The sequence below is a fragment of the Salmo salar genome, chromosome 18, assembly GCF_965601325.2.
Source record: "Salmo salar chromosome 18, fSalSal1, whole genome shotgun sequence".
Classification (NCBI taxonomy): Eukaryota; Metazoa; Chordata; class Actinopteri; order Salmoniformes; family Salmonidae; genus Salmo; species Salmo salar.
In genome coordinates, this window is record NC_138308.1 from 13,215,913 (window position 1) to 13,242,361 (window position 26,449).

At 44.5% G+C, this 26,449-nt stretch overlaps 1 protein-coding gene across 1 annotated transcript in view; it reads right to left on the minus strand.

The window, feature by feature from the left end:
* Positions 1-26,016, minus strand: part of ubr2 (ubiquitin protein ligase E3 component n-recognin 2) — a 43,228-nt gene extending 17,212 nt beyond the window's left edge. Inside the window, exons 1-31 of the mRNA XM_082964719.1 lie at positions 25,844-26,016; positions 22,694-22,953; positions 22,147-22,225; positions 19,059-19,169; positions 18,756-18,886; positions 18,493-18,631; positions 15,224-15,286; positions 14,946-15,066; positions 14,557-14,664; positions 14,217-14,305; positions 11,531-11,629; positions 7,573-7,736; positions 7,309-7,408; positions 6,914-7,040; positions 6,537-6,722; positions 6,348-6,409; positions 6,131-6,241; positions 5,934-5,999; positions 5,699-5,821; positions 5,509-5,572; positions 5,271-5,395; positions 3,649-3,701; positions 3,315-3,466; positions 3,026-3,180; positions 2,844-2,946; positions 2,313-2,422; positions 1,969-2,052; positions 1,680-1,861; positions 1,346-1,545; positions 1,006-1,099; positions 707-865 (exon numbers count right to left, since the gene is read on the minus strand). Coding sequence (XP_082820845.1) covers positions 707-865; positions 1,006-1,099; positions 1,346-1,545; positions 1,680-1,861; positions 1,969-2,052; positions 2,313-2,422; positions 2,844-2,946; positions 3,026-3,180; positions 3,315-3,466; positions 3,649-3,701; positions 5,271-5,395; positions 5,509-5,572; positions 5,699-5,821; positions 5,934-5,999; positions 6,131-6,241; positions 6,348-6,409; positions 6,537-6,722; positions 6,914-7,040; positions 7,309-7,408; positions 7,573-7,736; positions 11,531-11,629; positions 14,217-14,305; positions 14,557-14,664; positions 14,946-15,066; positions 15,224-15,286; positions 18,493-18,631; positions 18,756-18,886; positions 19,059-19,169; positions 22,147-22,225; positions 22,694-22,953; positions 25,844-25,927 — 3,704 coding nt within the window. The 5' untranslated portion in view covers positions 25,928-26,016. The remainder of the gene's footprint in view (positions 1-706; positions 866-1,005; positions 1,100-1,345; positions 1,546-1,679; positions 1,862-1,968; positions 2,053-2,312; positions 2,423-2,843; positions 2,947-3,025; positions 3,181-3,314; positions 3,467-3,648; positions 3,702-5,270; positions 5,396-5,508; positions 5,573-5,698; positions 5,822-5,933; positions 6,000-6,130; positions 6,242-6,347; positions 6,410-6,536; positions 6,723-6,913; positions 7,041-7,308; positions 7,409-7,572; positions 7,737-11,530; positions 11,630-14,216; positions 14,306-14,556; positions 14,665-14,945; positions 15,067-15,223; positions 15,287-18,492; positions 18,632-18,755; positions 18,887-19,058; positions 19,170-22,146; positions 22,226-22,693; positions 22,954-25,843) is intronic.
* Between the last annotated feature and the right edge of the window lie 433 nt (positions 26,017-26,449).

Sequence of the window (26,449 nt, forward strand, 5' to 3'; positions counted from 1 at the left end):
ATATGACCTGAATTGTATAAAAAGAACAAACACATCCATTTGCTAGCATGGTCTTTTCTCTTGAAACCTTTTCTCAGCGTTCTCTATGTGAACGTGTAAACGGTCTGAATGACCTCTGTGTAGTTGTGGAGGTGGCGACTGAGCGTTAGTGCCGAGTGAGCCTTGACTTCGCGTGAGAGGAGTGGTACTGTTGACGTCAGAACTCTTGAAGGGAATTACACTGGTGTAACGGGGGGGTGGGGGGGTGGACTGGTTAGAGGTGAATGAGAGGCGAGGGACCAGAGTGGGTTTCATCTCGTGACAACCACTAATCAGTGTGTGGTCACTGTGACCCTGTGCCAGTCAAGTGTGGTTTCCTACATCCCAGTAGTGTTAAGCGGATTCCTCTCGTCCCCTTCATCTGCACCGATCTGAAGGAACTGGACGGGTGAAAGCAAATTCCCATTGAGAATTCACTATCTGCATTCACTTATCCATCATTTTCAGATGAGCGCAGATAAAGGAAACCAAATGAGACTATGAGAGAGGCACACCAAATTAACGCGCGCGTGTCCTCTGTAGCTGAGTTGGCGCTTGCAACGCTAGGATCGTGGGTTAGATTCCCGGGGTCACCCGGAAGTTAAATGTATGCAGCATGACTAAGTCGCTTTGGGTGAAAGCGACTGTTAAAAGGCATATATTATTATGATATAGTGTGATTGGGGACCTGTTGGAGCCCTTGGGGCCGGGGAGCAGCGGAATGACGGTGTTACTGAGGCACTCGCATAGCGGACACAGGAACTCCCCGTTCCCCACATCGTAGCTGGTGTGGACGCGCAGTCGCTGCTGACGCCGCTGCTCCTTGGCCTGCACCGCCTCAAAATACCTGCCCCCCCACACACACACACACACACACACAGGAGAAGACAACTATTGAGTTTTAAACCCAACCAACAGTCAACTCCACAGGCCCACTGAATCCTCAAGATAGGCCTAGTGTGTTGTAGAACCCTGAGTCTGTCTCACCTCTGCCAACAGTGAGAGTGCATGATGTGGCCACAGCTGCCTGTGTGTGTGCCAAACGACAGGTCAGGGTGCATGAAGAGAGGGTCGTAATTCTCTGGAAAACACAAGCAGGTAAGTCAAGCAATGCTAGTATATCATTCACAGACAAAACAAAGACTATACACATCCTCCAATCTGTGATCTAGGGGGTAGGATGAAGTTGCCTCTTGACACTGATCTAAGGTCAATTTAACATCCCCTCAATACTATAGATTAGGATTTGAGGGAAGGTAAGCTGATCCTAGATCTGTACCTAAGGGCAAATTCTACCCATCTTTGTGCCCGCCAGTCTCTCTCTCACCGGGGTCGTGCGGCGGTCTCTTGCGGTTCTTGGACATGACGGTGGAGCGCTGGACGAAGGCAGCCAGCACCATGGCCTTGCTGTCAGCCCTGATCTCCTGCTCCTCCTGGCACAGGATACACGTCACCACCTGCCTCTTCTCCCTGGGACGAGACCTCCTGGGACCCACACACACCAGGGCTGCGTCTGATGAAGTGGGGCTGCAGGGGGGGGGGGGGGCAGGTGAGAGACAGCTTATAGAGCTTGATTGAGTCTAGGGTGGGGATTGGGTGGTGAAATACAAGTGGGTTTGTGTGTGTGTGTGTGTGTGTGTGTGTGCACGCATTGTCAGTACCTGTGCTCCAGTGAGGTAGAGGTGGAGGCATCCAGCTCCTCTAGACTTTGCTGGAACAGCTCCTTGTTCTCGTTGATAAAGTGTCTCTGCATCTCTGACATCTGGGCCATGATCTTCTCCCTGCGCAGGCGAGCCATCTCCGCCTTCCTCTTCCTCTCCGCCTTGTCCTTGTCACACACCATCTGCAGGAAGGGAAGACACAGACGGCATACATTTGTCTATAAAATTCACGAGAAACAAAATAAAAATGCCACCTAGGTGCATCTCCTCTTAGATGTGCTCGACCCACCTCTTCCTGACCGTGGCTCCCGCTGGCGGTCACTGTATAGGTGGAGGCAGTAAGCTCCCGCATCGTCTTAATGCTGGCCACCGTCTGCACAGTGACACAATACCATTACCTCGTCAAAAAGTGAGACATCAATATAAACACCAAAATATATCTTCCTATTTTGTCTGACAGAAGTCATTTTGGATATGCATTTGTCTCGAGGACCACTAGTTGCAAGCTGTCCTATGCTGCCTCCTGGTGGCCATGGCATGTACAATATTGCAGTGTACCAACTGAAACACTTGGGTAAGGTGTCTTCTATGAGAGTTGCATTGGTAGGGGAGGTTGTAATAATGTTGACCCACCTTGAGGATCCAGCGGATCATGTCCTTGTGGACCTCCAGGTGAGGGGCGTTCTGTAGGTTCTCCAAGAGGGCCAGGATACTGGCTGTGTTACTGGGGGCTTCCCCTGGACCTAGGACACACACACACACCACACACACACACACACACACACACACACACACACACACACACACACACACACACACACACACACACACACACACACACACACACACACACACACACACACACACACACACACACACACACACACACACACACGGCAGTTAAATACACTAGTTAAAAAGTGATGGAAATCAAACTAATGTTGCCCCCCCCCCAAAAAAAATGAATGCCTGCACAGTGTCACGTTTGACAGTTTGAATGACCCAGATTATTTTGAGCAACATTACTAAGATAACTATTTTTCAGCTCTCCTCTCTCAGCTTTACAGTTTCAGTGTGAGAGAGAGTTGGCAAAACAGGTCCTGGATTTCAGGCTAAGGAATGATAACTCAGACTGGTACCCAGGCTAAAAAGGGACTGACTCACGGGAGATTTTGAGGGTGAAGTTGAAAGAGACGTCGTGGTCTTCACTGCTGTTCTCCAACTGCTGCTGTTCCTCCAGCAGACCCATGCCTATTAGGTGGAGCACCTAGAGAGAGAGAGGCACACGCGGTTATGGACAGAAAGGCCTCTAAAGTGCCTACAAATAAGTATAGTACGACACTCACCCTCTGCAGCATGGACTCTGACCAGTGCCCTCCGCTGGGCTCCACGGCCCACTGCAGCACGGCTCCCAGCATCCCCAGCAGCACATCACACTGCAGAATGTTCACCAGGCTGGCAAACAGCGGGGAGAACGGGGGCAGCATCGGAGGAGGCAGGGCTACAACAAACGGATTACTTGATAGACAGCTGAAAGACCACAACCAATCACCACAATAATTACATAATCAATTCCATTTAAAGGATGTGCTTCATGTATATAAAAGGCGAGGGTTTCTCTTTGAGACTCTTTACCCATGTCCTCTCCATTCTGTCGCTTCAGCTTTCTCTGGGCTTCCTCTGCCTTGGACTGGTCAGCTCGGGAGTAGTGGTGGAAGTAGAGGTTGAACTGCTTGGCACACTCTGGCCTGAGCTCATACAGCCCTCTGCCTGTCACGCCAGGCTTCCTGTGGGCAAAAAGGACATGAGTGACCAACATCTCACACAACTAGACCCAATGGGCGCATCATACATATCTAATTGTCTGATCTTTATTCAGCCAAGTCATCGGGAACAAACTCTTTCACATTAACAATCTGGGTGGTCAGTTTAAACTTCGTGTAAGAAACAACTAGAGAAAGCGACTTACTTAAACGAAGCAACACAGTCGATCACTCTCTCCATACCAGTCTCCTTGTTCTCCTAAGGAAGGGAGAACAGTTCAACCTCTCTCCAAACACAGCAAGACAGTCATTAAAATGGCACGACAAAACCTATTCCCCCTCAGGAGACTGAAAAGATTTGGCATGGGTCCTCAGATCCTCAAAAGGTTCTACAGCTGCACCATCGAGAGCATCCTGACTGGTTGCATCACCGCCTGGTATGACAACCGCTCGGCATCTGAACGTAAGGTGCTACAGAGGGTAGTGCGTACGGCCCAGTGCATCACTGGGGCCAAGCTTCCTGCCATCCAGGACCTATATAATAATAGGCGGTGTCAGAGGAAAGGAGGAGGAGCAGCTAGCCAATCAGCAGTCTACTCGGGTGCCCTCACGGCAAGCGGTATCAGCGCGCCAAGTCTAGGACCAAAAAGGCTCCTTAACAGTTTCTACCCCAAACCATAAGACTGCTGAACAATTAATCAAATGGCCACCGGACTATTACATTGACCCCCCCCCCTCCATTTGTTTTGTGCACTGCTGCTACTCGCTGTTTATTATCTATACATAGTCACTTCACCCCTACCTACATGTACAAATTATTACATATATTTTGTTTTACTTTAGTTTATTTGGTAAATATTTTCTTAACACTTCTTGAACTGCACTGTTGGTTAAGGACTTGTAAATAAGCATTTCACGGTAAAGGCTACACTTATACATCAAGCTGACTCGCGCTACAGAAACAGGATAGGCTGACCTGCGTTCCAGCTAACACAAGCCAAAGTTTGTGCAAGGCTACTTAATCTCTTGTGGACAGACTACGTAAACATATGACCAAATTACGCACAATTTTAGTTAGACTAGCATTTGCACCTCTTCTGCACTGCATAGGTTCACCACTAGGTGTCAGGGTAGTCAAAGAGATACACTATTATTCCACTTGCAGTGAAAACGTCTCAGCCAAAGCTCCAGCTGTTGTGTAGATCATGAGAAATGGGAGCAATCAAAGCAGATGCCACGACAGCTTATGTCACTAGTTAAATATCGTTGGCTATGACTCGTTATGAGATATTCCAAGGGAAAACTGCAGTCGGGCAGTCAGCCTGAACTTATGTGTGGTGAAAAAGGGAGTGAGGGAGAGCGAGAGAAGGGGAGAGAGAGAGTGAGAAATATAGTAAGAGCGAGCAAGAAGGAAAGGAGAGAAACAGATAGACAAAATAACACAGGGGTTAAAGCAACAAACAAAAAAAATCCCATGACAAACTTAAGTCGATCTCAGATTGTCTATGACCGATCGGTTTGTCAGAATCATTTGCGGTCCAGAAAAAGGGCAGTTTCTACATACTTTCTATTGTTTTAGACATTCCAGTGTTTTTGCCTAGTTTTAGACATTCCAGTGTTTTTGCCTAGTTTTAGACATTCAAGTCTGGCCTGGAGTGTTTTTAACCCAAAATAATACCCCCCCCCCCCCCCCCCCCCCCAAATCTCATACGTCACAGTGATGGAGAACGTGAACCCTTGCTAACAGATAGAGAAAAAGACAGCAAGAGAGAAGGAGACGTAAAGACGGAAGAGAGAGAAAGGGGCAGAAAGCGGAGCAAAGCCTTACGTTCTCAGGCAGGGCCTTGACCAGCTCGCTATGGGCCATGGGTCTGATACACAGCTGGTGAATGATCTCCCTCTTGATCTCGTCACAGCCTTCCACCTGGCCGACGCCAGCCTCAAAACGCTCACCTGAGACAACAAACGCGTCAAACAGAGGCTCCGAGTACACAAACAACGCATGATGAAACATACCCCCCCCAGGCAACAAGTCCTAGTGAGCGGTAGGACTGTGGGGCACTCACCCACAACCATCATGATGAGATGCAGCATCTCCTCTATCAGAGTGTTGTTCTGCTGGACCACGTCCTAACAGAGACGCAGGGAGTCAGGTCAGTCAGAGATGGACACACACCACCGCCACACACCTAAACTGAGTGCAAACGGAGTAAAAAAAGCCAAAAGGAAGTTGTCATTGTGATTGAGAGAGCAGACCTTGTTGGTGTTCTCCCTGTTGTATCTCTTCCTGCAGTCGGCGGAGCTGAAGATGTGGTAGAGCTCGAAGCGGCTCAGGACTATCATCAGGAAGTGGTTGGGATCCATCATGGAAGCTCCGGCCTGCAGTAAACACAAACATAGACGCCCCCCCACACACACACACACTTGTTCAAGCCTGTAACACGTTGTTGACCGTTAAGCGTCATTAGGTTGTTAGCTGAAACAAACCGACCTGCAGCATGATGAGGTCCTTGTCAAACATCTCCACCCTGCACTTGACATTGTGGTAGTAGTAGATCTGCAACCAGAGTACACTATGAGCTCTCTTCATTATAAACACCACGAGAACAGCAACACACACAGCGTGTGAGTTCTGATACACAGCGCAGGGGAAGAAAGGTAATACAGTGACGGACGGGGCGATTTTACCTGATTCACCAATGAGAAGCCATTTCTCCTCCACATCCCAGCGTGCACTTGGGCACAGAGGACCAGGCAGCGAAGGGGGTGTTCTATCAGCATGGGGGGGCTCAGCTCACTCTGTGGACCATACGAGAGACTCATTAGAAGACACACACACACACATTTAGTAAAAGGCAAGCTGAACCTGTTCCAACCGTACACAGGGACACTCCTGCATGCTTACCAGTGGAAGCTGCTCAGGGAATCTGTAGGCCACCTCCATCTTACTGAGGAGAACGTGGAGACCTAAACAGAAAACCCGCAGTGACCATGTTAACAATGTGCTGACTCTTCTCCATCAACATCAAAGCATTAGTGGTCTGTCATTCAGCTGTGTGTGTGTGTGGGGTGTGTGTGTGTGTGTGTGTCCTACCTGCAAGTAAGCGGGAAACAGGCAGGTGGATGCTGACTTTCTCCTGAGACACGCAGTAACGGATGGTGTCCACAGAATGTCCACACATGCTCAGTGTGATTGGCTGCTCTCCATCGGTGAAGCCACTGTGGCAGTGTGTAAGGGCTGTTAGGCACTTCTTATAGGCTTCAATCAGCACACGTTCCTGTCCCCCCCCCCCCCCACACACACACACACACACACACACACACACACACACACACAGGGGAAGAAACAATAGGAACACAGGTGAGAGAAGGCGGCTGCGTGCTTGTGAGTGAGCGAGCGTTTGAGAATGTGAGAGAAAGCGAGGCGTGCCCGTGCTATGAGCGTCCCACCGTGCGACGTCCAGCACTCCTCGGTAGCGCACCACTCCTGCATCATGGAGATGATATGTGTGAGCTTCATCTGCAAGGTGAAGGCTGCCTCCCACTCAGGCTCCATCTCTATGTGCTGGCCCACCTGCCTCACCACAGGGTCCATGCCCTGAGGTGGGAAAGACAGAAAGCACAGATGCTGCTCAACACTACCCCAAATTAACTAGAGACGTGGGATGGATCTAATTACTCTAATTTCCTCCATCTGCTCTGGTGTGAAGGAACTGTGCGGGTGAAAGTACGTTTTCCTGCAGGCTAGCTAGGCTACTAACCATCTTATTTGTTCTGTTCCATAGACCTGCGCAGTCTCAATCATGCCCAGAAGGGTTGTAACTCCCTATGTCTCCGACCACCACTATAAGGCGACCTGTCCTTACCTGCATGCACTTGAACAGCTCCAGGAAGGTGTCGAGTCCCTCCAGGAACTTCTCCCTGAGTTGGTCACTCCACTCCGTGGGCCGACTGATGAGGACGTATCTGCGCACCCACAGCAACAACATTGTTTACAACCCATTCAGAAACACACACTCCACAGTGGTCAGTATGCTGGCTTTGTATCACACAACTAATCTACACACACTGTTATATTGCCCAGGGTGTGTGTGTGTGTGTGTGTGCGCGCGTGCACACATGCATCTTACTTGAGGTCTCCAATGAGGCTCTGTACGCGGCGGAACTTGAAGGCCTGCTGGGCGGTGTAGCGCTCAAACTGGAAGCGGCCCTGCAGGTCACGATGGCGCAGGTGGTCCACAAAGGTCCTGATGATGGTGGTCATCAGGTTCTCCTCTGTTATCAGCATGCGCGCCTGGGCCGGGGAAGGAAGAGGTTCAGGGGGCCTCAAGTAGCAGGAGTCATTCTGGAGTCAAATCCTTATTACACAAAATCTAAGCAAATCTATGTAAAACAATTTGACAATATACTATAGCCTTAAAGTAACTGTCCAGTGGAAAGTGCACTTTTTAAAAAGTTCATATTCTGTTAACTCATACCCAAATAATGTTGTTGACTCATCCTATACTCACTCCTATGTGGCCAAAGGATACATTCTATCTCAAAACAGACCTTTTAAAAAATGCTTGCCATTTCCTCAGAGGAGGATGCCATCTTCCTGAGGAGGAGGAGCTAGCCAATCAGCAGTCTACTCAGGTGAATATTTTGAATGACCGGTATACGCCCAGAACAATCCAACACAGAAATGCTGCTTTTTAACATACTTCATTACCATTTTCTAGAAGGAAAACCATGTACACTCATATTTGTATTAATTAAAGGTCAGAGAAATCTGGAAACACCGGACAGTTACTTTAAACTACAGCATACAATTGGAATAGCATACGATTCTTTAACATTTTCATTTCTATAACACATGGGTATAGTTATTACGACATGAAATGGGATGCTGACTGTATAATGTCGTTAAAAAAAAAAAAATATCTAACATCAGTATAGCATGCCACACCCTTTAAGGAATCAATGTTGAGAATGGAGCTATTCGGAACATAACTAAGATGACACTCATGATTTAGATCAGTGGTTCCCAAACTGTGGGGTCGGCGGGGAACTCAGTCCGGTTTAGGGCTGTTACGATGACCGTATTACCACCACAGGCGTTCACGAGTCATGACCACAGTCAAATTCCATGTGGCCTTTTAGTCAAGAATAGGCTACTCCAAGATCTGATGCTGCTCATGTTGCGCCACATTTCTATAGGCTATGCAATTGCATGAGAAAACAGTTGATGGCCTCTTAAAAAGAGGAGGATTCCATCAGCTTTCTAAAGACCAGGCCTACTATATTTATTTCTCAACTTTCCTAATATTAAGCACACTGCTTCGTTTACAAAAGGAGCATCGCCTACCTGGCTGGCATGAAAATGAACCATGGGAAAAGAGTCCTATTTAAGTGCATCTTTTTTTATTTCCCCATGCCCCCTGTTCCGAGACAGGTGCATGATCATGGTCCGTTCAAAATCAAAACTAATTTCACACATATATTATTTAGTATATGTAAAGACAACATTAAATTAGGAATAGTTTGACTGGTGACAATATTAGCCTATCACTTATGAATGATATATTAACACTTGTGAATGATGACCAGCTTGTGTGCAGTAAGGCAAGAAACAGAGCATGCCTTTGTCGACTTTTTCAAATCAGTCCCACACCCCATGTAGCCTAGACCATAGGCCTATATGTTTTGATAAGTTTTGTAACAACTAAAGTGGGCAAATAACTTCTTAAAATTAAGCACATTAATCCGCTTTACAAACGGTGTAGAGCTTAACTGGCATACATAAGCAGCGTGTGAGTTTCAAGTTTGGGGAAGATAATTTTCACCATAACAATGCACCTTTATAATAAAGCATTACATGCATAATCACATTTGTAGTCACTTTTGAGAACAGCGGTTTCCCACTAATTGATTGTATTTTGGAACATTCACGCTTATAACCTACTACCGTGTGCGCATTGATGCTCTCATAACGTGAAGAAATAGCCTGATAGTTTATCAAAATTTCAAGCTAAACATTCTGATCTGTTACATCAGTCTTTTTGCTTTTAAACATTTTTTTGATGCTCGTGGTTGTATTAATTTGGGATCTATCACATCCCACAACTGTCCCAGAGTATGTTTGGAATATTTATTTCTTGCACAGAAGGACAAGTTGATCAATAGAATAGGTAAACATTTGTACTACGGGGGATAGTAGACTGACATAGGCTAGTGCTTTTGCTGTTCATTAGGCCTAATCATCTGGTTGGTTGATGAAAAGTAGTTCTTCTAACATCTTCAATATGCGCCTCGGAATTCGATACGTTTCATGCGGCTTTTCATGCCACTTTTTTCCAAATCATCTTTAGAGTTGCATCATGCAGCCTTAGAATGTATATAAAAAAAAATCTAAACATAGCCCAACGTTTGTATCACAACTAACGTTGCATAAATCATTTTTAATTAAGTATATAAGAGTACCTACCGTAATTTCCGGACTATTAAGCCCACCTGAATATAAGCTGCACCCACTGAATTTAAAAAAATATATTATTTTGAACATAAATAAGCCGCACATGTCTATAAGCCGCAGGTGCCTACCGGTACATTGAAACAAATTAACTTTACACAGGCTTTAACGAAACACGGCTTGTAACAAAAATAAAATAGGCTTTAACAAAACACGGCTTGTAACAAAAATAAAATAGGCTTTAACAAAACACGGCTTGTAACAAAAATAAATAGGCTTTAACGAAACACGGCTTGTAATAAAACATTTGCAGTAAACAGTAGCCTACCAAGAAAGTCATTGCTCCAGACCAAGCTCCCGTGCAGCAGCTCTATTTCCTTTTCCAACAGCCAGATCAATCGCCTTCAACTTGAAAGCTGCATCATATGCATTTCTCCGTGTCTTTGCCATGATGAGGGTGACAAAATGACTACCGTAATGAGAATGATGAGAAGTTTGAGCGCGCTCGATTTAATCTAAACAGTAAACAAAAAAGTTGTTTGACCTTAACCCGTTCGGCAATTTCATTGGTCTAATGAAAGCTTCATGCCACCAAAAAAACTGAGCACGTCACAGAATGTGTTTATTTTTTTTTTGAAAGCTGGAAAAATCCATATATTAGCCGCGTCATTGTTTAAGCCGCGAGGTTCAAAGCGTGGGAAAAAAGTAGCGGCTTATAGTCCGGAAATTACGGTATTTCTTTGTTAACCGCTCAACACAGAATAACCGCATGTGCGCGCTCGCTCAAATTGTTTGGAGAAAACATCCTTTCTATTTTATTCAGCTATGTTCAATTGTATTCTTCATACCATAAAATAAATGCCACAGAATTCCAAGCAAATCTTGTCTGCTAAATTAACTAGTGTAGCCCACAGCCATTTGGCATAGCCAGATCAGGGCCTAACATAAGGACTACTCTGTTCTTGTGAAATAGAGAACATTTTCTTCATATCCTGACAAAATGTCATGACTGCCACAGCCCTAGTCTGGCTTTAAAAACGTACTCTTGAAGGTTGTAATAGCAGAATGCACAAGGTGCAATGTAGAAATTGGGTAGTGCATCATCAGTTCCTCTTGTCATGTTAGTCGTTGCATACCTTAGAGAGTTATTTATAACTTGTCAGAAATGTCCAGATGAACAAGTTCATGTTAGCTAATGTTTTTTTAGTCAATTGATTTTGTTGTAAATATCACATGAATACACATTAGACATTGCAAAATGTATAGAATTGCAAGAAAATTTGCTTTAAAACAGCAACATTTCTATGCAACCCATGACAAAATGTGTAGAATTGCAGGAAATAAGCTTTTAAACTTTCAAAATTCTCTCCACCAACAAGAGAGGTGTGAACAGTTTGTGCCCACAGAAATAGACGTGGCATGTGTGCGCGCGTGCGCAGAGGCGGCGGGATGTTCCCCAATGCTGGAAGGGCCCCCCCCGAGTGAAAAAGTTTGGGAACCCCTGACTTAGATGGCCATACTTTCTCTCTATGGACAATGTGACATCATCCATACTAAGTCTAAGATCCCTGAGGTTTTCAGCATGCTTCCCATCTCGGATGGTACTATCTCACCCCGACCCTGCGGCCCGTACTCACCAGGGAGGGCACTGTGAACATTTGCACGGAGAGGTCAGTGACTGAGAACTCCCTGTCGTGGTCATCTTTCACATAGTCGCTCTGCAAGCGCTCATAATTCTAATGGTGTTGGCATGGGGAAGACAAGAGAAGAAGAGAAGGTGTGTGTGTTGGGAGGTGTGTGATCAGGCGTGGGGTTGGGGTTACTCACCATGGTGGGGACGGTGAAGAGCTGAACTGACAGAGAGGTCACTGACACTACACGCTCGTGATCATCCTCCATAAAATCTGTCTGGAGGCGCCGGTAATTCTAAACGACAAGGGGGACATTCACCTCCTGATCAAAGGGCGTGGGCCCCTTTCCCTCTCCTCTCCTCACCCCCCCCCCCCCAAAATTCCTTTCTAAGCTCCAGGGAGAAGTAACTCCTAGACACAGATCTAGGATCAGCATACTCCCCAAATCGAAAACTTAACCATTTGGGAGGAGGAAAGCAAAACTGACCTCAGATCAGTGTCTATGGGCAACTTCATCCTTCTCCCCGTTATGCTTCTGAAGCCCTCCTGCCCTTGACCACTCAGGTCTCCTAAAGCATAGATATAGAATCCCAGAAGAGCATCAGATCAATTGTGTCCAATCAAAGTTTGGATTAAAATGCTCCTCCACGTAAGATTTTGAGCAGCCCATCTTATCCAACATCCGTGCTTTCGAGTCTTAGCTCATGCGACCTAGTGAGCGCATATATCTATGGTCTCAGGTTCAGCTCAGGAGACCTGTAGAGCCTTGGCTCTGAGTGTGTGTGTGTGTGAGAGCAGAGCAGACTTTGGAGTCAGACAGGGACCGGGAGTGTGTGGGCCTGAGTTGCACGCCAAGCAGGCTGAGAGGAAAGCCACCCAGGAGGACAGGTTAATGGATGTGATGTAGTTAGTGCCCCCATCCAGGCTTTGTGCCAACACATTCATACAATACAGTCTTCCGTAATATCATACATTTAAATTCAAGACAGTGTCCAATGCTCTACAATAGCTACACCATACATTTACATTTGAGACATTGAGCAAGCACTTACAGTTTAAGTTGGAAGTTTACATACACTTAGGTTGGAGTCATTAACTTGTTTTTCAACCACTCCACAAATTTATTGTTAACTAACTATAGTTTTGGCAAGTCGGTTAGGACATCTACTTTGTGCATGACAAGTAATTTTTCCAACAATTGTTTAAGGACAGATTATTTCACTGTATCACAATTCCAGTCGGTCAGAAGTTTACATACACTAAGTTGACTGTGTCTTTAAACAGCTTGGAACATTCTAGAAAATGATGTCATGGCTTTAGAAGCTTCTGATAGGCTAATTGACATAATTTTAGTCAATTGGAGGTATACCTGTGGATGTATTTCAAGGCCTACCTTCATGGGAAAATCAAAAGAAATCAGCCAAGACCTCAGAAAAAAAATGGTATACCTCCACAAGTCTGGTTGGGAGCAATTTCCAAACGCCTGAAGGCACCACGTTCATCTGTACAAACAATAGTACGCAAGTATAAACACCATGGGACCACGCAGCTGTCATACCGCTCAGGAAGGAGACGCGTTCTGTCTCCTAGAGATGAATGTACTTTGGTGCGAAAAGTGCGAATCAGACTACGGTTTGCAACTGCACATGGGGACAAAGATTGTACTTTTTGGAGAAATGTCCTCTGGTCTGATGAAACAAAAATAGAACTGTTTGGCCATAATGACCATCGTTATGTTTGGAGGAAAAAGGGGGAGGCTTGCAAGCCGAAGAACACCATCTCAACCGTGAAGCACGGGGGTGGCAGCATCATGTTGTGGGGGTGCTTTGCTGCAGGAGGGACTGGTGCACCTCACAAAATAGATGGCATCATGAGGGGGGGGGGGGGGAAATTGTGGATATATTGAAGCAACATCTCAAGACATCAGTCAGGAAGTTAAAGCTTGGTCGCAAATGGGTCTTCCAAATGGACAATGACCCCAAGCATACTTCCAAAGCTGTGGCAAAATGGCTTAAGGACAACAAAGTCAAGGTATTGGAGTGGCCATCACAAAGCCCTGACTTCAATCCTATAGAAAATTTGTGGGCAGAACTGAAAAAGCGTGTGCGACCAAGGAGGCCCACAAACCTGACTCAGTTACACCAGCTCTGTCAGGAGGAATGGGCCAAAATTCACCCAACTTATTGTGGGAAGCTTGTGGAAGGCTACCTGAAACATTTGACCCAAGTTAAACAATTTAAAGGCAATGCTACCAAATACTAATTGACTGCATGTAAACTTCTGACCCACTGGGAATGTGATGAAAGGGTTAGGGTTAAATCATTCTCTACTATTATTCTGACATTTCACATTCTTAAAATAAAGTAGTAATCCTAACTGACCTAAGACAGGGAATTTTACTAGGATTAAATATCAGGAATTGTGAAAAACTGAGTTTAAATGTATTTGGCTAAGGTGTATGTAAACTTCCGACTTCAAATGTATGTATATCAGGATTAAGTCCTCGCCCCTGCTGATGTGACGTTGACACATTAGTTCCTTATTAAAAAGGGGGCCAGCTGGAAACGCAGGTTGACAATAGCACCTCCAGCTCTTCTCCTAATACAGAATGCACTGTGACTTTCCACATAGCTGTGTTACAGTAGGTGGCCATACTGGTCCTCCAAATCAAGGGTGAAAAGAAGAAGCTTACTTTTGCAAACCGGATAGCAAATAACTTCTTGTATTTGAGGTCCATGAGAAGGCTGCTCATAAAGAGCTGGTGGTAGACATTCCTGGCCCCTGGAGTGGAAAACAGGTATTACTTAGAACAACAGTACTCACGGAAGGGCTGTTTATGTTTTATGTGCATTGCAGGAGACAGGGTATGGGGGGGGGGGGCAGTCAATGCCATCCCAATTCAATCAAATCTCAAAGTAAAATCGACATTTTCCATTTATTTTCTATGAGGATTTTTCAATTACTGAGTTGAATTGAAATGTAATTGTCCCCAACCCTGGCAGGAGAACTAAAAGGACGCATTTCCTCCTCACCTTTCCACATCTTGGAGTCACAGAGCATGAGTGTGTCCACCAGGGAGGAGTTCTCTCCCTCTGGCCCTCTCTCCAGGCCCACCTGACACAGGATCCTCCTCAGAGCGTCTACACACACAGAGCATACACAAGTGCTGTCAATGGGCCTTGGGCAGACCCACACAAGAATACAAAAACAAAGCAAACAAGGATGTGTGGCGTGTCTTTAGCAAAAGTGAAGACTGACGTGACCAAAACGTATTTTTCCTCCAATAAACCACTTATGAAGCGATTTTTTTTTTTAAAGATTGCGGGTTAAGTTCTTCATATTTCAAGAGGATACGGAGTGTACAATCCAACGGCAGTTAGACTTACTTCACATGCAGCTTGGAGAGAGGAAGGAGACTGACCTGAGTATCCTATGACGTGGCCCAGCCAATGGAGGGCTTTGAGAGCAAAGCACTGGTGAGCCACCACCGAGGAGTGCATTACCTGGACCCTCAAGGGCTTAGACTGACGACTCGTGTTCCTCTACACACGCACACACACACACACACAGAGTAATACACTCATGAAAAATGACTAAACTAACATGGTTTAATTGGTGGCAGCGGTGGGATGTGAGCATCTGTCATCTCATGACAATTTCAATGTAGATACATCCAGCTCCCCAGACCAGGCTACTCACCACAATGACTGACTTGGCCTGCTCACAGAACGCGAAGTCGCCAAAGCGCACCGATTTCCTTCCCTGTATAGCAGAAGATACAATAGAATGATTACACACATATGAAGTAGGGCTGGGAATTGCCAGGGACCTCACGATATGATATTATCACGATACTTGGGTGCCGATGCGATATGTACTGCGATTCTCACAATTCTATATGTATTGCGATTGGATACCGGGAATCGAATCAGGGTGTCTGTAGTGATGCCTCTAGCACTGAGATGCAGTGCCTTACCCCGCTGCGCCACTTGGGAGCCCTGTAGGTCTGATGTTTTTGATCAGGGAAATAAAAAAGTTCTGAAAACATGTTGGCTCACTATTTCAAAAGAAGATGGAAAACAAGCTATAGGATGAAAAACAATACAGGCGTTCTGGAGGATGTATAGCTAGCCGACTAGCGCTAGCTAGCCCTACCTGCTAGGGATGCACGATATATCATTAAGCATATCGGAATCGGACGATATTAGCTAGAAATGCCAACATTTCTACGGCTCTATGTCTAGTTTAACGTCGATGTGCAAAACCAATGTCAAAGCTGACGGGCATACCTATATAACGTAGGTAGATGACGTAATGACGCCACAAAAAATACAGCGCTACACTTGCAACACAGCATTCCTAACCTAGCCCACAATGTCTGCTGTGTGGATCTATTTTGAGAGTCAAAGGAAGATAACAAAAAAGGCCATATGCAACGTTTGTGCTGCTATTATTTCCCGAGGGGAGAAAGTGAAATCCTTCAATACCACAAACCTAATGACTCATTTGAAAGTGCATCACCCCCAGACGTTCAGCAACTACTTAGAACAAAAAAATAAGCGCACACTTCCAACAACTAAACAAGTTCAAGTCCAGCAGTCATTTGAAAGAGTACATCCATGATCTACTTGCTATGGGCGTCACTGCTATTAGCTTCACGACTGACATTTGGACCAGCGATGTCAGCCCCATGATAATGCGGAGTCTGACAGCACAGTGGGTCGACAAGGATTTCGTACTGAGGAAAGCCGTATTGCATGCTCAAGAATGTGCTGGTTCTCATACCGCTGCTGCCATTTCAATGGCATTTGAGAACATGTTGGAACAAAGTACACGCTGTCCTACCTGATAATGCACATGACATGACATGACAAAGGCTTTGGAAGAATGCGGAGTCGCCAGTTTGCCATGCATAGCACACATGCTGCAACTGGCTGTGAACGAAGGTGTTTTGGACCAATGCAGCATATCTGACAGTGGCAACAGGTAGGAAGATAGTGGGTCATTTTAAACACTCACAGCTAGCATACAGCTGGCTGCAAGCAATACAGGAGCAGCTTGGAGTGAAAACGAAAAGGCTTAAGCAAGACTTATCCACCAGATGGAACAGTACTTTTTACATGATGGAGAGCCTGCTGGAACAAATACGAGCGCTTGGCGTGTACGCAGCCGACTATGAGTTACCTGCAACAATCAGTACAAACCAGTGGACTCTCATTGAAAACATGAATACACTCCGAGCTCCATTCGAACAACTGATTCGAGAAATAAACTCATCAACTACGTCGGCAGCAGACGTGATACCCTCTGTCATAGCATTGAAACACCTGCTCCACAAAACTGCCGACACAGACCGTGGGGTTAAAACTTGCAAAAGAACTATACTAGAGGCTGTGAACAAGCGATTCGGTGGTATTCTCTCTGAGCCCCTTTACGGTGTCGCCACCATGCTCGATGCTAGGTACAAGGACCGCTACTTCGATGCAGACAAGACAGTGTTTACGTGAAATGTTAGACACCGCTGGACAAGATGGAAACGGACACAGTGACAATGCGCACCAAGGAAGAGGACCCACAACAGAAGAGGCCACGGACAGACAGAGCTGAAACTTCACAGCTTGACATGTATGATGAAATCCTGGTTGAGAATGAAACGACTGAACAATGAAACAGCACAGCAAGTAAATGAAAGAAATAGGTTTTGATTATGTTTTACTGGTAATGGGGACATACGTAAATTCCAACAAAATCACTTTTTGGTCAGTCTGTGTCTCTGCGAGAGAGAGACGCGTTGTATTTTCATTTTCTGTTGCTACGTCGGCCAACATTTGCCAATGTTGACCTATGCCTAATGATCCTTTGGAATGCAAGAATAATGCAATATGTTGTATTTAATGTACTAACCCCCTTTCCCATTATTTGCAGATACTAGCATAACTGACAGAACCTACTATTACCAGGAATGAAGATGTACTTGGACACTGGAGAAGTAACAAGCAACGTGTTGCAAGTATCTTGGTGCTCCCTGTACTAGTGCGTACAGTGAGCACCTTTTCAGTGCAGCATCACACATTGTAGACAGCTTTCGTGTGAAAGCTGAGCTGGTCCTCTTTGTGAAGAAAAACCTCCCCCAAATGTTAAAATTGTAAATGGGCAGTCATACTGTAACCCAGCCATCTATAGTCACTGGAAGAAAATGGACTAAGCCCAATGGCTTTTCTGTTGCTTTTTCATGGCTGGTATAGGTCAAGATTTTCATTTAATTTAAAACAAAGCAGTTTTGTTCTTTTTGTTCTTTTTTTTTTATTTCCTAAATGAAAGATGAGATGTGTTGTAAATGTGCTCTCATTTTACTAGTCAAGTCAGCTGAGCACATTTGAAAGAGCTGAAGTTGTGCCATTTATAGCAGTTTAGGACATCCTAGAGACAGTCATATTTTCAAGCAGTTAAAGCTAAAATGATGAGCTGCATTTTAGTTTCAACCAATATCTCTTTCAAAGCACTTTTAAGTTTCTCCATAGAGTCAAGATTGGATAGTGAGAAGAGCCACCGACAGGTTAACCATCTTTGTAATGCGGGGCAGCTAAACTATTTGTGTCATGAATATCTGTTGTGCTAATAAAATACATTCACGGGATGTCATTTCTCAATTACAAGTTATTAAACAATCTGTTCCTAACTGAACAAATGACACCTTGTTTCAACTATTTAACTGTACTAGAATGCTTAAAAGGCCGTTAAAATGTTAAATATTGGTTATCGGTATCTGCATCTGTTTAATTGGCAAGGAAAATATCGGTATCGGACAAAAATTTCATATCGGTGCATCCCTACTACTTACAGTAGTGAAATAATGTTTAACTAATTAATACCTGGAGTCAAATATAGATATAAGATTGCCATATGTAACTATAAATGTTTTCCCCCCCCATCACTAATATGAAGCCATTAGTCATTAACACACTCACATCTCTGTCTACTGTGGTGGCGAAGCTGACTGCTTCTTTCTGGGTGCAGTTGACCGCCTTCTGGAGGGTGTAGATGACTTGCTCGTAGGTGTGGACCTCGTCATTGAAGAGCATGCAGTAATAGGTGTCACCTCGGTCTCTGACAAATCAAACAGACATGAATATCAACTGGCTAGAGATGAAAAGCATTTTGTTGTCATGACGACCAGCAAGAACGTGACATGTGATCACAAATGACTTCCTGTGTGCACGCGTGTACGTACGGAGGCTCCAGGCCCGGGGGCAACTCGTCCTCCTTGTCCCAGGTGAGCATGTCCACGGCGTATTTCAGCACAATAGAGAAGACATTATAGCAGCGGGCAATCATGTCTGTTGACAGGTGGGCAAGGGGATCCTGCAAATACACAAATAATGTTGTGCCAACCTCAAAGAATGATTAAAGTGGCCATTAGCAATCTGTAACAACTTGAAACATAATGTGTAGTAACAGCAGTGAATGAACTGTGTTCTTTTATTAGATGTGAATGAGACATGATATACAGTCGCAGTGGCTGAGAGCTGCTCACCTCCTGACAAGAGTCACTGATGTTGGGCTCATGTTTCTGACAGTAAGGGCCCTTCTTCCAGGCCTCTGTGTCTCCACAATCACAGAAACCCCCTCCCCCAGAGGTCGTCATCTGAAGGGGAGACGATATGTGAGGCAAGACAACACAAGTACACAGTCATATGCAGCAGACAGAGAAGCTTCTGGATGGTTTACATTTGGAAGATGACAATGACCACCTTCTACATCACCTGCATTGCCTTTAAATTGTTTAACTTGGGTCAAACGTGTCGGGTAGCCTTCCACAAGCTTCCCACAATAAGTTGGGTGAATTTTGGCTCATTCCTCCGAACAGAGCTGGTGTAACTGAGTCAGGTTTGTAGGCCTCCTTGCTCACACACGCTTTTTCAGTTCTGCCCACAAATTTTCTGTAGGATTGCGGTCAGGACTTTGTGATGGCCACTCCAATACCTTGACTTTGTTGTCCTTAAGCCATTTTGCCACAACTTTGGAAGTATGCTTGGGGTCATTGTCCATTTGGAAGACCCATTTGCGACCAAGCGTTAACTTCCTGACTGATGTCTTGAGATGTTGCGTAAATATATCCACTTCACACAATTACGTGAAGTTCACCAGTCCCTCCTGCAGCAAAGCACACCCACAACATGATGGTCCCACCCCCGTGCTTCACGGTTGGGATGGTGTCCTTAGACTTGCAAGCCTCCCCCTTTTTCCTCCAAACATAAAGATGGTCATTATGGCCAAACAGTTCTATTTTTGTTTCATCAGACCAAAGGACATTTCTCCAAAAAGTAAGATCCTTGTCCCCATGTGCAGTTGCAAACCATAGTCTGGCTTTTTTTATGCCGGTTTTGGAGCAGTGGCTTCTTCCTTGCTGAGCGGCCTTTCAGGTTATCTCGATATAGGACTCGTTTTACTGTGGATATAGATACTTTTGTGAAGATGCTGGAGGAAACAGGTACAAGGTCCTTTGCTGTTGTTCTGGGATTGATTTGCACTTTTCGCACCAAAGGACGTTCATCTCTAGGAGACAGAACGCGTCTCCTTCCTGAGCGGTATGACGGCTGCGTGGTCCCATGGTGTTTATACTTGCATACGATTGTTTGTACAGATGAACAGGGTACCTTCAGGCGTTTGGAAATTGGTCCCAAGGATGAACCAGACTTGTGGAGGTCTGCAATTTTCTTTCTGAGGTCTTGGCTGATTTCTTTTGATTTTCCCATGATGTCAAGCAAAGAGGCACTGAGTTTGAAGGTAGGCCTTGAAATACAGCTACATCTCCAATTGACTCAAATTATGTCAATGAGCCTATCAGAAGCTTCTAAAGCCATGACATCCTTTTCTGGAATTTTCCAAGCTGTTATAAGGCACAGTCAACTTAGTGTATGTAAACTTCTGACCCACTGGAATTGCGATACAGTGAATTATGAGTGAAATAATCTGTCTTTAACCAATTGTTAGAAAAATGACTTGTGTCATGCACAAAGTAGATGTCCTAACCGACTTGCCAAAACTATAGTTTGTTAACAAGAAATTTGTGGAGTGGTTGAAAAACGAGTTTTAATGATTCCAACATAAGTGCATGTAAACTTCCGACTTCAACTGTACATACATCTTTCTGCCCTGAAGTAGAGTGTTTTAGAATGTTCTAGAACACAAACAAAAGGGAGTAAGACAACACCAGAATGCATAAGTAAGCACTCAAGGTCATATTTTCCAGATCAATTCACCCTACCCCCCAATCCTAACCTTAACTGTTAGTAGGCCTAAAAACTACAGTATATACCTGACCTTGTATCAGTTGTTAGCGGCAATTGTACCTACTCTTGGGTGAACAGAGCTTAAGACCTGAGGAGGATAGGTGCACCCATCCTGAGGCTCACATGGCAGGAGAGTGGCAAGCCAGGCCAGGCCCAAATGGGATTAGCCTGCCTGATCCTCAGCCTGGATTCAGAGCAGCAACTGGGTGACCCGTCTCATGGCAATCACCCACTCACTTACCTACCCATTCAGCGACAGAGCTTCTACTGAAACCTAGCCAGTAGTGCTGAGCAATTTGTGCTTTTTGAGGTCGGTTCCGTTTTGGTTCGATAATTATAATTTTTTTATAATCAAGTTTTTCGGTTATTACTATTTTTATTATGAAATAATTATATTACAATGTTAAGAGCTTTATATGGAAATTCCAAAGCCAAAAATAGTGAACATTCAATTGCCAAAACATTGAAAAAATTCCATTGTCTGTGTCAGGTCCACACTGGGTAGACATCAACAGAAGAAAATAGGAAACGACTATGAAATATAATATTTCAGCTGTGTATATTATATACTGACCTGTCTTTAGTCATCCTATTTCGCTGGCCTGCCTAAGTATGCTGCAGAGCTGTCTGCCAAAATACATTTGACTAGTTCTTCAAAGTAAATAAGGCATTCTTTCACAAACCGCCTGTGTCCCTTTCGTCGTCGTGTACATTTCTCTCTCATGCGGTCTGTGTGCATCTAACCTAACGTAGCAGGCGTAAAAGTTGTATCCTTCCAGAGATTTGTATATAATGATGAGATACTCATGTCTCTGCCCTAACAATGGAAGTCATTGTCCCAAAGGCAGGTGACAAGCTTAGGTCCAAAATAAGCCCAGAGAGAGTATTGGGCTTATTTATTTTGGACAGATTTTGGCTAGAGTGAAACCTCTCGCTTCGCCTCTTCCTCTCTGATCAGTCTCTGTCCGAGCTGGAAAAAACAGGCGCAATGGATTATGGTCATTGTAGTTAATTACCATGGGTATGCGCTGAACTAGGTTGAATATTTGCTTAATGAAAACTACCCACTCCCTTCAGCCCAGCGTCCCACATTGTTCTTGACTTCTCTCGTGAATGATTTCTCTGTAGAGAAACAGCGTGTTGGGCTCACAAATAAAAAAAAGTAATATAAAAAATGGAATTCATGTTATTGAACCAACGTGGGTCAATTAGTTGTTTCATAAACAAAATGACAGTTAATGGCTCAGCACTACTAGCCATTGTTTAGGCTGTTGGCCTGCTTATACTGAACCCTTGAGTGTATGATAGAGGTTGTGTGGACCTTCTTACCCTGTAGCGATGTTCTTTATGCACACTTCCCAGGAAACACTGCATACAAAGCACACAGGTGGGGTCTGCAGCACATTCCCTGCAGGAGAGAGAGCTAGATTGTGAGAGAAGCAGGAGGGACAGCAACAGTACCTAACATTGTCTTCCAAGGTTCCACCAGGTCATGTCTTGATCCCATGCTACCCTCTTACTCAATGCCAATACAAAGGAGTTGTTGTTCAGGAAAAATAAAAACAATACTCATGGAATGAATGTTCAATTAGGCTATACAGCACATACAGTACAATAAGCATGGGAGTGCATTGCAATGGCTTTCCATTGAACACACACTTGGGTGTGTATGGAATTAGCTAGTATGGTCAAGCTGATCCTGTAAACGGAAGTGACCTCGACCTTATCGAGACAGCACCGCTTACTAGGAAGCTTACGGTTTGACCTGAGACTTAACACAGGACCAACCTGACCCAATTCACAGGGCAGGACAGCTAGCATACATGTGTGTCTGTCTTTCTGTCTGCCTGTCTAACGAGACCACAACTACCCCCACCTGCATGAGTAGGTGGGCTCTCCCACTCTGAACACGTGTCCACAGAGCTGTGATGGCTGGTTGTTCTGCTCCAGCTTGGCAAGCCCCGTAGAGGGGTCCTCCCCACACAGGTACCACTCTAGAGGGGCCTGCAGCAGCAGCTGGGCCAGCAGGTCCTCACTCTGGGGGTTCAGGTTGGGCCCCAGGCAGTAGATCTTGGGTACATAGCGGGCCAGGTGCTGGTACACCTCCTTGTACAGGTCGGTCACTTGGAGCCATTTCTGTGTGTGCGTGTGTGTGTGTGTGGGGGGGGGGGGGGGGGGGGGGGGGGGTGTAACAGTGAGACGTGAACATTACAACAAACCTGTTAGCTTTTCAGACTTGAGACATTGAACACAGTCCAGGTCCAACTTATATGAATTTGACTTAGTTATATGGGGTGGTCTTTATTGTATGATGAGCAGAGCTGAATCTTGAACGATGAACATACATATGTTAGCCTATAGGCAGGGCTCACATAATGCGACCCTTTGACTTGGCTGTGCAAGTAAAAAAAAAAAAAAAAAATTATATTGGTTAATGCGACCCTAATGACTTGGCTGTGCAAGTAAAAAAAAAATTAAAAAAAAAAATAAAATCATATTGGTTGCATCAGCGTGAGCAGCACATTCTACATGGTCACCTCACTCCAAACGTCCTATTTTTTTTTTTTTTAGGAGGTTAAAACCATGGTCAAACAGTAAGAGCATTAGCCTCGTGTTTCCTGTAATGAAAGTATCTGGCATGCCCCTATGCCTGTTCTGCTGGGGCCTGCTGCTTTGATAAGCGAGCCACTCACTCCCGCTCTATATTAGAGCCGGACCTATGTTTTTTGGGGTCTGATACCGATTCCAATTTTTGGGGGGGACAAAACTTACCGATGTATCTGCCGATATACTGTTTTACACCGGGAGAATTTTTTTTGTTTGTTTTTAACTTACTTTTTCCTCCATCCTGAATTCTCAAATTTCCACCCAAAAGAGCAATTGTCCAAGAAAAATCTTACAAATGTTGATTTCTTACGTTGTTTAATGAATGACATCATGAGAATGACCACAAGTGTTCAGATTAGTATGAGATTCCATTTTTTCATCCTATTTATTGAATATCGGTTATCAGTGGAATAATCGTCCGATACTGATATAGCGGTAAAAGGCCAATATAGTCCGATAACATCGGTCGGGCTCTATAAAATATAACAGCCTAATTGTCAACCCAAAATTCCTGACAATCACTGGATCACTTGCATGAAATAGTAGCTATTTTTACCTATACACGGGAGGAACGAGAAAGACCAGACTACTGGAATTCTTCGCATTTAGGTCGTTATCAATATAGCTAAAAAAATGATAATCACCTGCCCAATGGGGCAACCTCGGAGCAGGCTCAACTTCCATGACTGCTCAGTTCACTTGCCCCAGGCAATAGAGCAACCCTTAATGTCAATCCTAGCAAATAATAATTCATCAAATGACAGTGATAAACTAGCACAGTCACATCTAGTACATGGCATATTGTGTCATATGTGGAGAGTGAGCTCTTAGCCTGGTATATAGCCTGCAGGGGAGCAGATGTCACATGTAGACAACATGTAGTCTTAGGCTGAGTGTAATGGGGAAATGAAAGACCACTGAAGTTGATATTTCGTTTAGTGTGATCAACACAATGTTTAGCATATTTAGAATTAGACTCGATGCTTAATGTTATGGATTGTTCTCACATCTGTTGGTAGTGATTGACACCAGAGCTACTGAAGGCCCAAGTACAAGGACACTGTATTGACAATTTGATACATTTGCAAAACATTCTGGCATGCTAGTGAAGTATTCACAATCAACAAGTGCTGTATCACACTGGATAGGCCAATTGGGGAATGGAAAACATCTGTTTTACCGTTATTAACAATACGTGACTAGTAGGTAGCATTAATAACTAGCTAGTTAGCTAGGTTTGTGCAAATAGCTAACGTCAAGCTTTTCTGTAACCTGGCATCACTACCCCTCGATCAGACAGACAGCAACATTGCGTTTTGGTACAACAGAAGTACATTCATTTCCAATGGAACACTGTGATTGCTGAGGCAGTTGCAGTGCGTTCTTTGTTTTGTGTAGTACATTCATTGGATTCATCCAATGTATGCATCAAATTGACTTGACAGAAATAGTAACAAATGTTGAATGTTGAACTTTTGTTGCATATATCCAGCAACAATTTTGGATTACATCATGAAATAAAGTGTGCCTGCAGGATGTATTATGCAGAATTGAAGCAATTACGCTGGGAACTACGATGCTAGCTGGTTAACGCCTGGATCACACCGACAGAGCCAGCGTTTTGGGACACCAGAAATACATTCATTTCCAATGGAACGATACGTCTGTCTTGCAGCATTGGCAGTTGTAGTGCGTTCTGTGTGGTGCACACGTTGGATTTATCGAACGTATGCGAAGACGGTTTGACAGAAATGGTAACAGAAGATAGATGTTGAACTTTTGTTGCACACATATCTAGTGGTTGCTGTGTGCTATTTTGCGGTAACACTGTCGGTGTGACCCAAGCATAACTGTCGAGCTCTCCCTAACTACACCCCACTCTCCCCAACTGGTTTTGTTAACATTAACAGTGCGGATTTCACGGAGTGAATAAGGACAATTCCCAACAACAGATATTACGGATTTGTTGGTACGCAAGTTATACAGGATAGCTAACTACTGCTGCTAGTTATGGAACAACTGCTTGACGTTCAGACAGTGTGGCGAACAAATTGTTGGCCGGCAACACCAAAAATACTGTCTGCCAAGTGACCCTAGCCTATAACGTTAGCTAGTATTGTGTAAAATAGTCCTGGACACATTCCTACCAATATAAAATAGCTGGTATAGTATCGATTCCAATCATTATATTACAGTTATGCAATGTCATAGGTTAGCTAATGCCATTTTCTAGAACGCTAGTTAGCATTAGCCATGTTCCCGTACTGTAGCCTAGGCCATCATCATCATCGCATTGAAGAAAAACAAGTCGAGATGGAAAAATATAGAAATGAATATAGTCGATGAAATTGGTGCGCTCTGCACCCTTTGATAAGAAACATCACATCAAATATATACACATATGGAAACTGTCACATACCGAAGCTGTGTCCTTGGCAGAGAAATTCAGGAATTCAGTACACAGAGCAGACGGTACTTCACGATCAGATTCTGCCGCCGCCATCTTCGCTAGCTAGTCCGTCCAGTGTGGAAGGAAACGGATACCAGCCGTTCGTTGTGCGGACGAGAGAGTAGGGAAACTTTTAAGCTGACTAATGGAAAATGAGAGGCTGTAGGATCAACGATGACACAACATGGTCAGAGAACAGCCCAACCTAGGGGACTTTTTTTTCTAAGGTGCACTGGGGACATGAGACACACTATAGTAGCCTAATTACTAGTAGTTGTAATATCAGAATCTCTCAAAATATTCATAATTAATATGCTGATGGTAGTGACATACTCCATAAAGGCATGACAAAATATGTGCAATACCTTTATTTACACTGTACAATAATAATGTTGAGCATGTATCTAATGCCAGACATTAGCGGACCATTGTTAATTCTCATTTAAAAGGCAGCATCATAATCTGACCAGATCAGTAAATTACAACTAAATGGTTGGTTCTTGATTCACCCAAGCATTTAGGCCTACAAAGCTCTGGGATAACTGAGTCAAATAAATAGGCTAGATTGATAAAGAG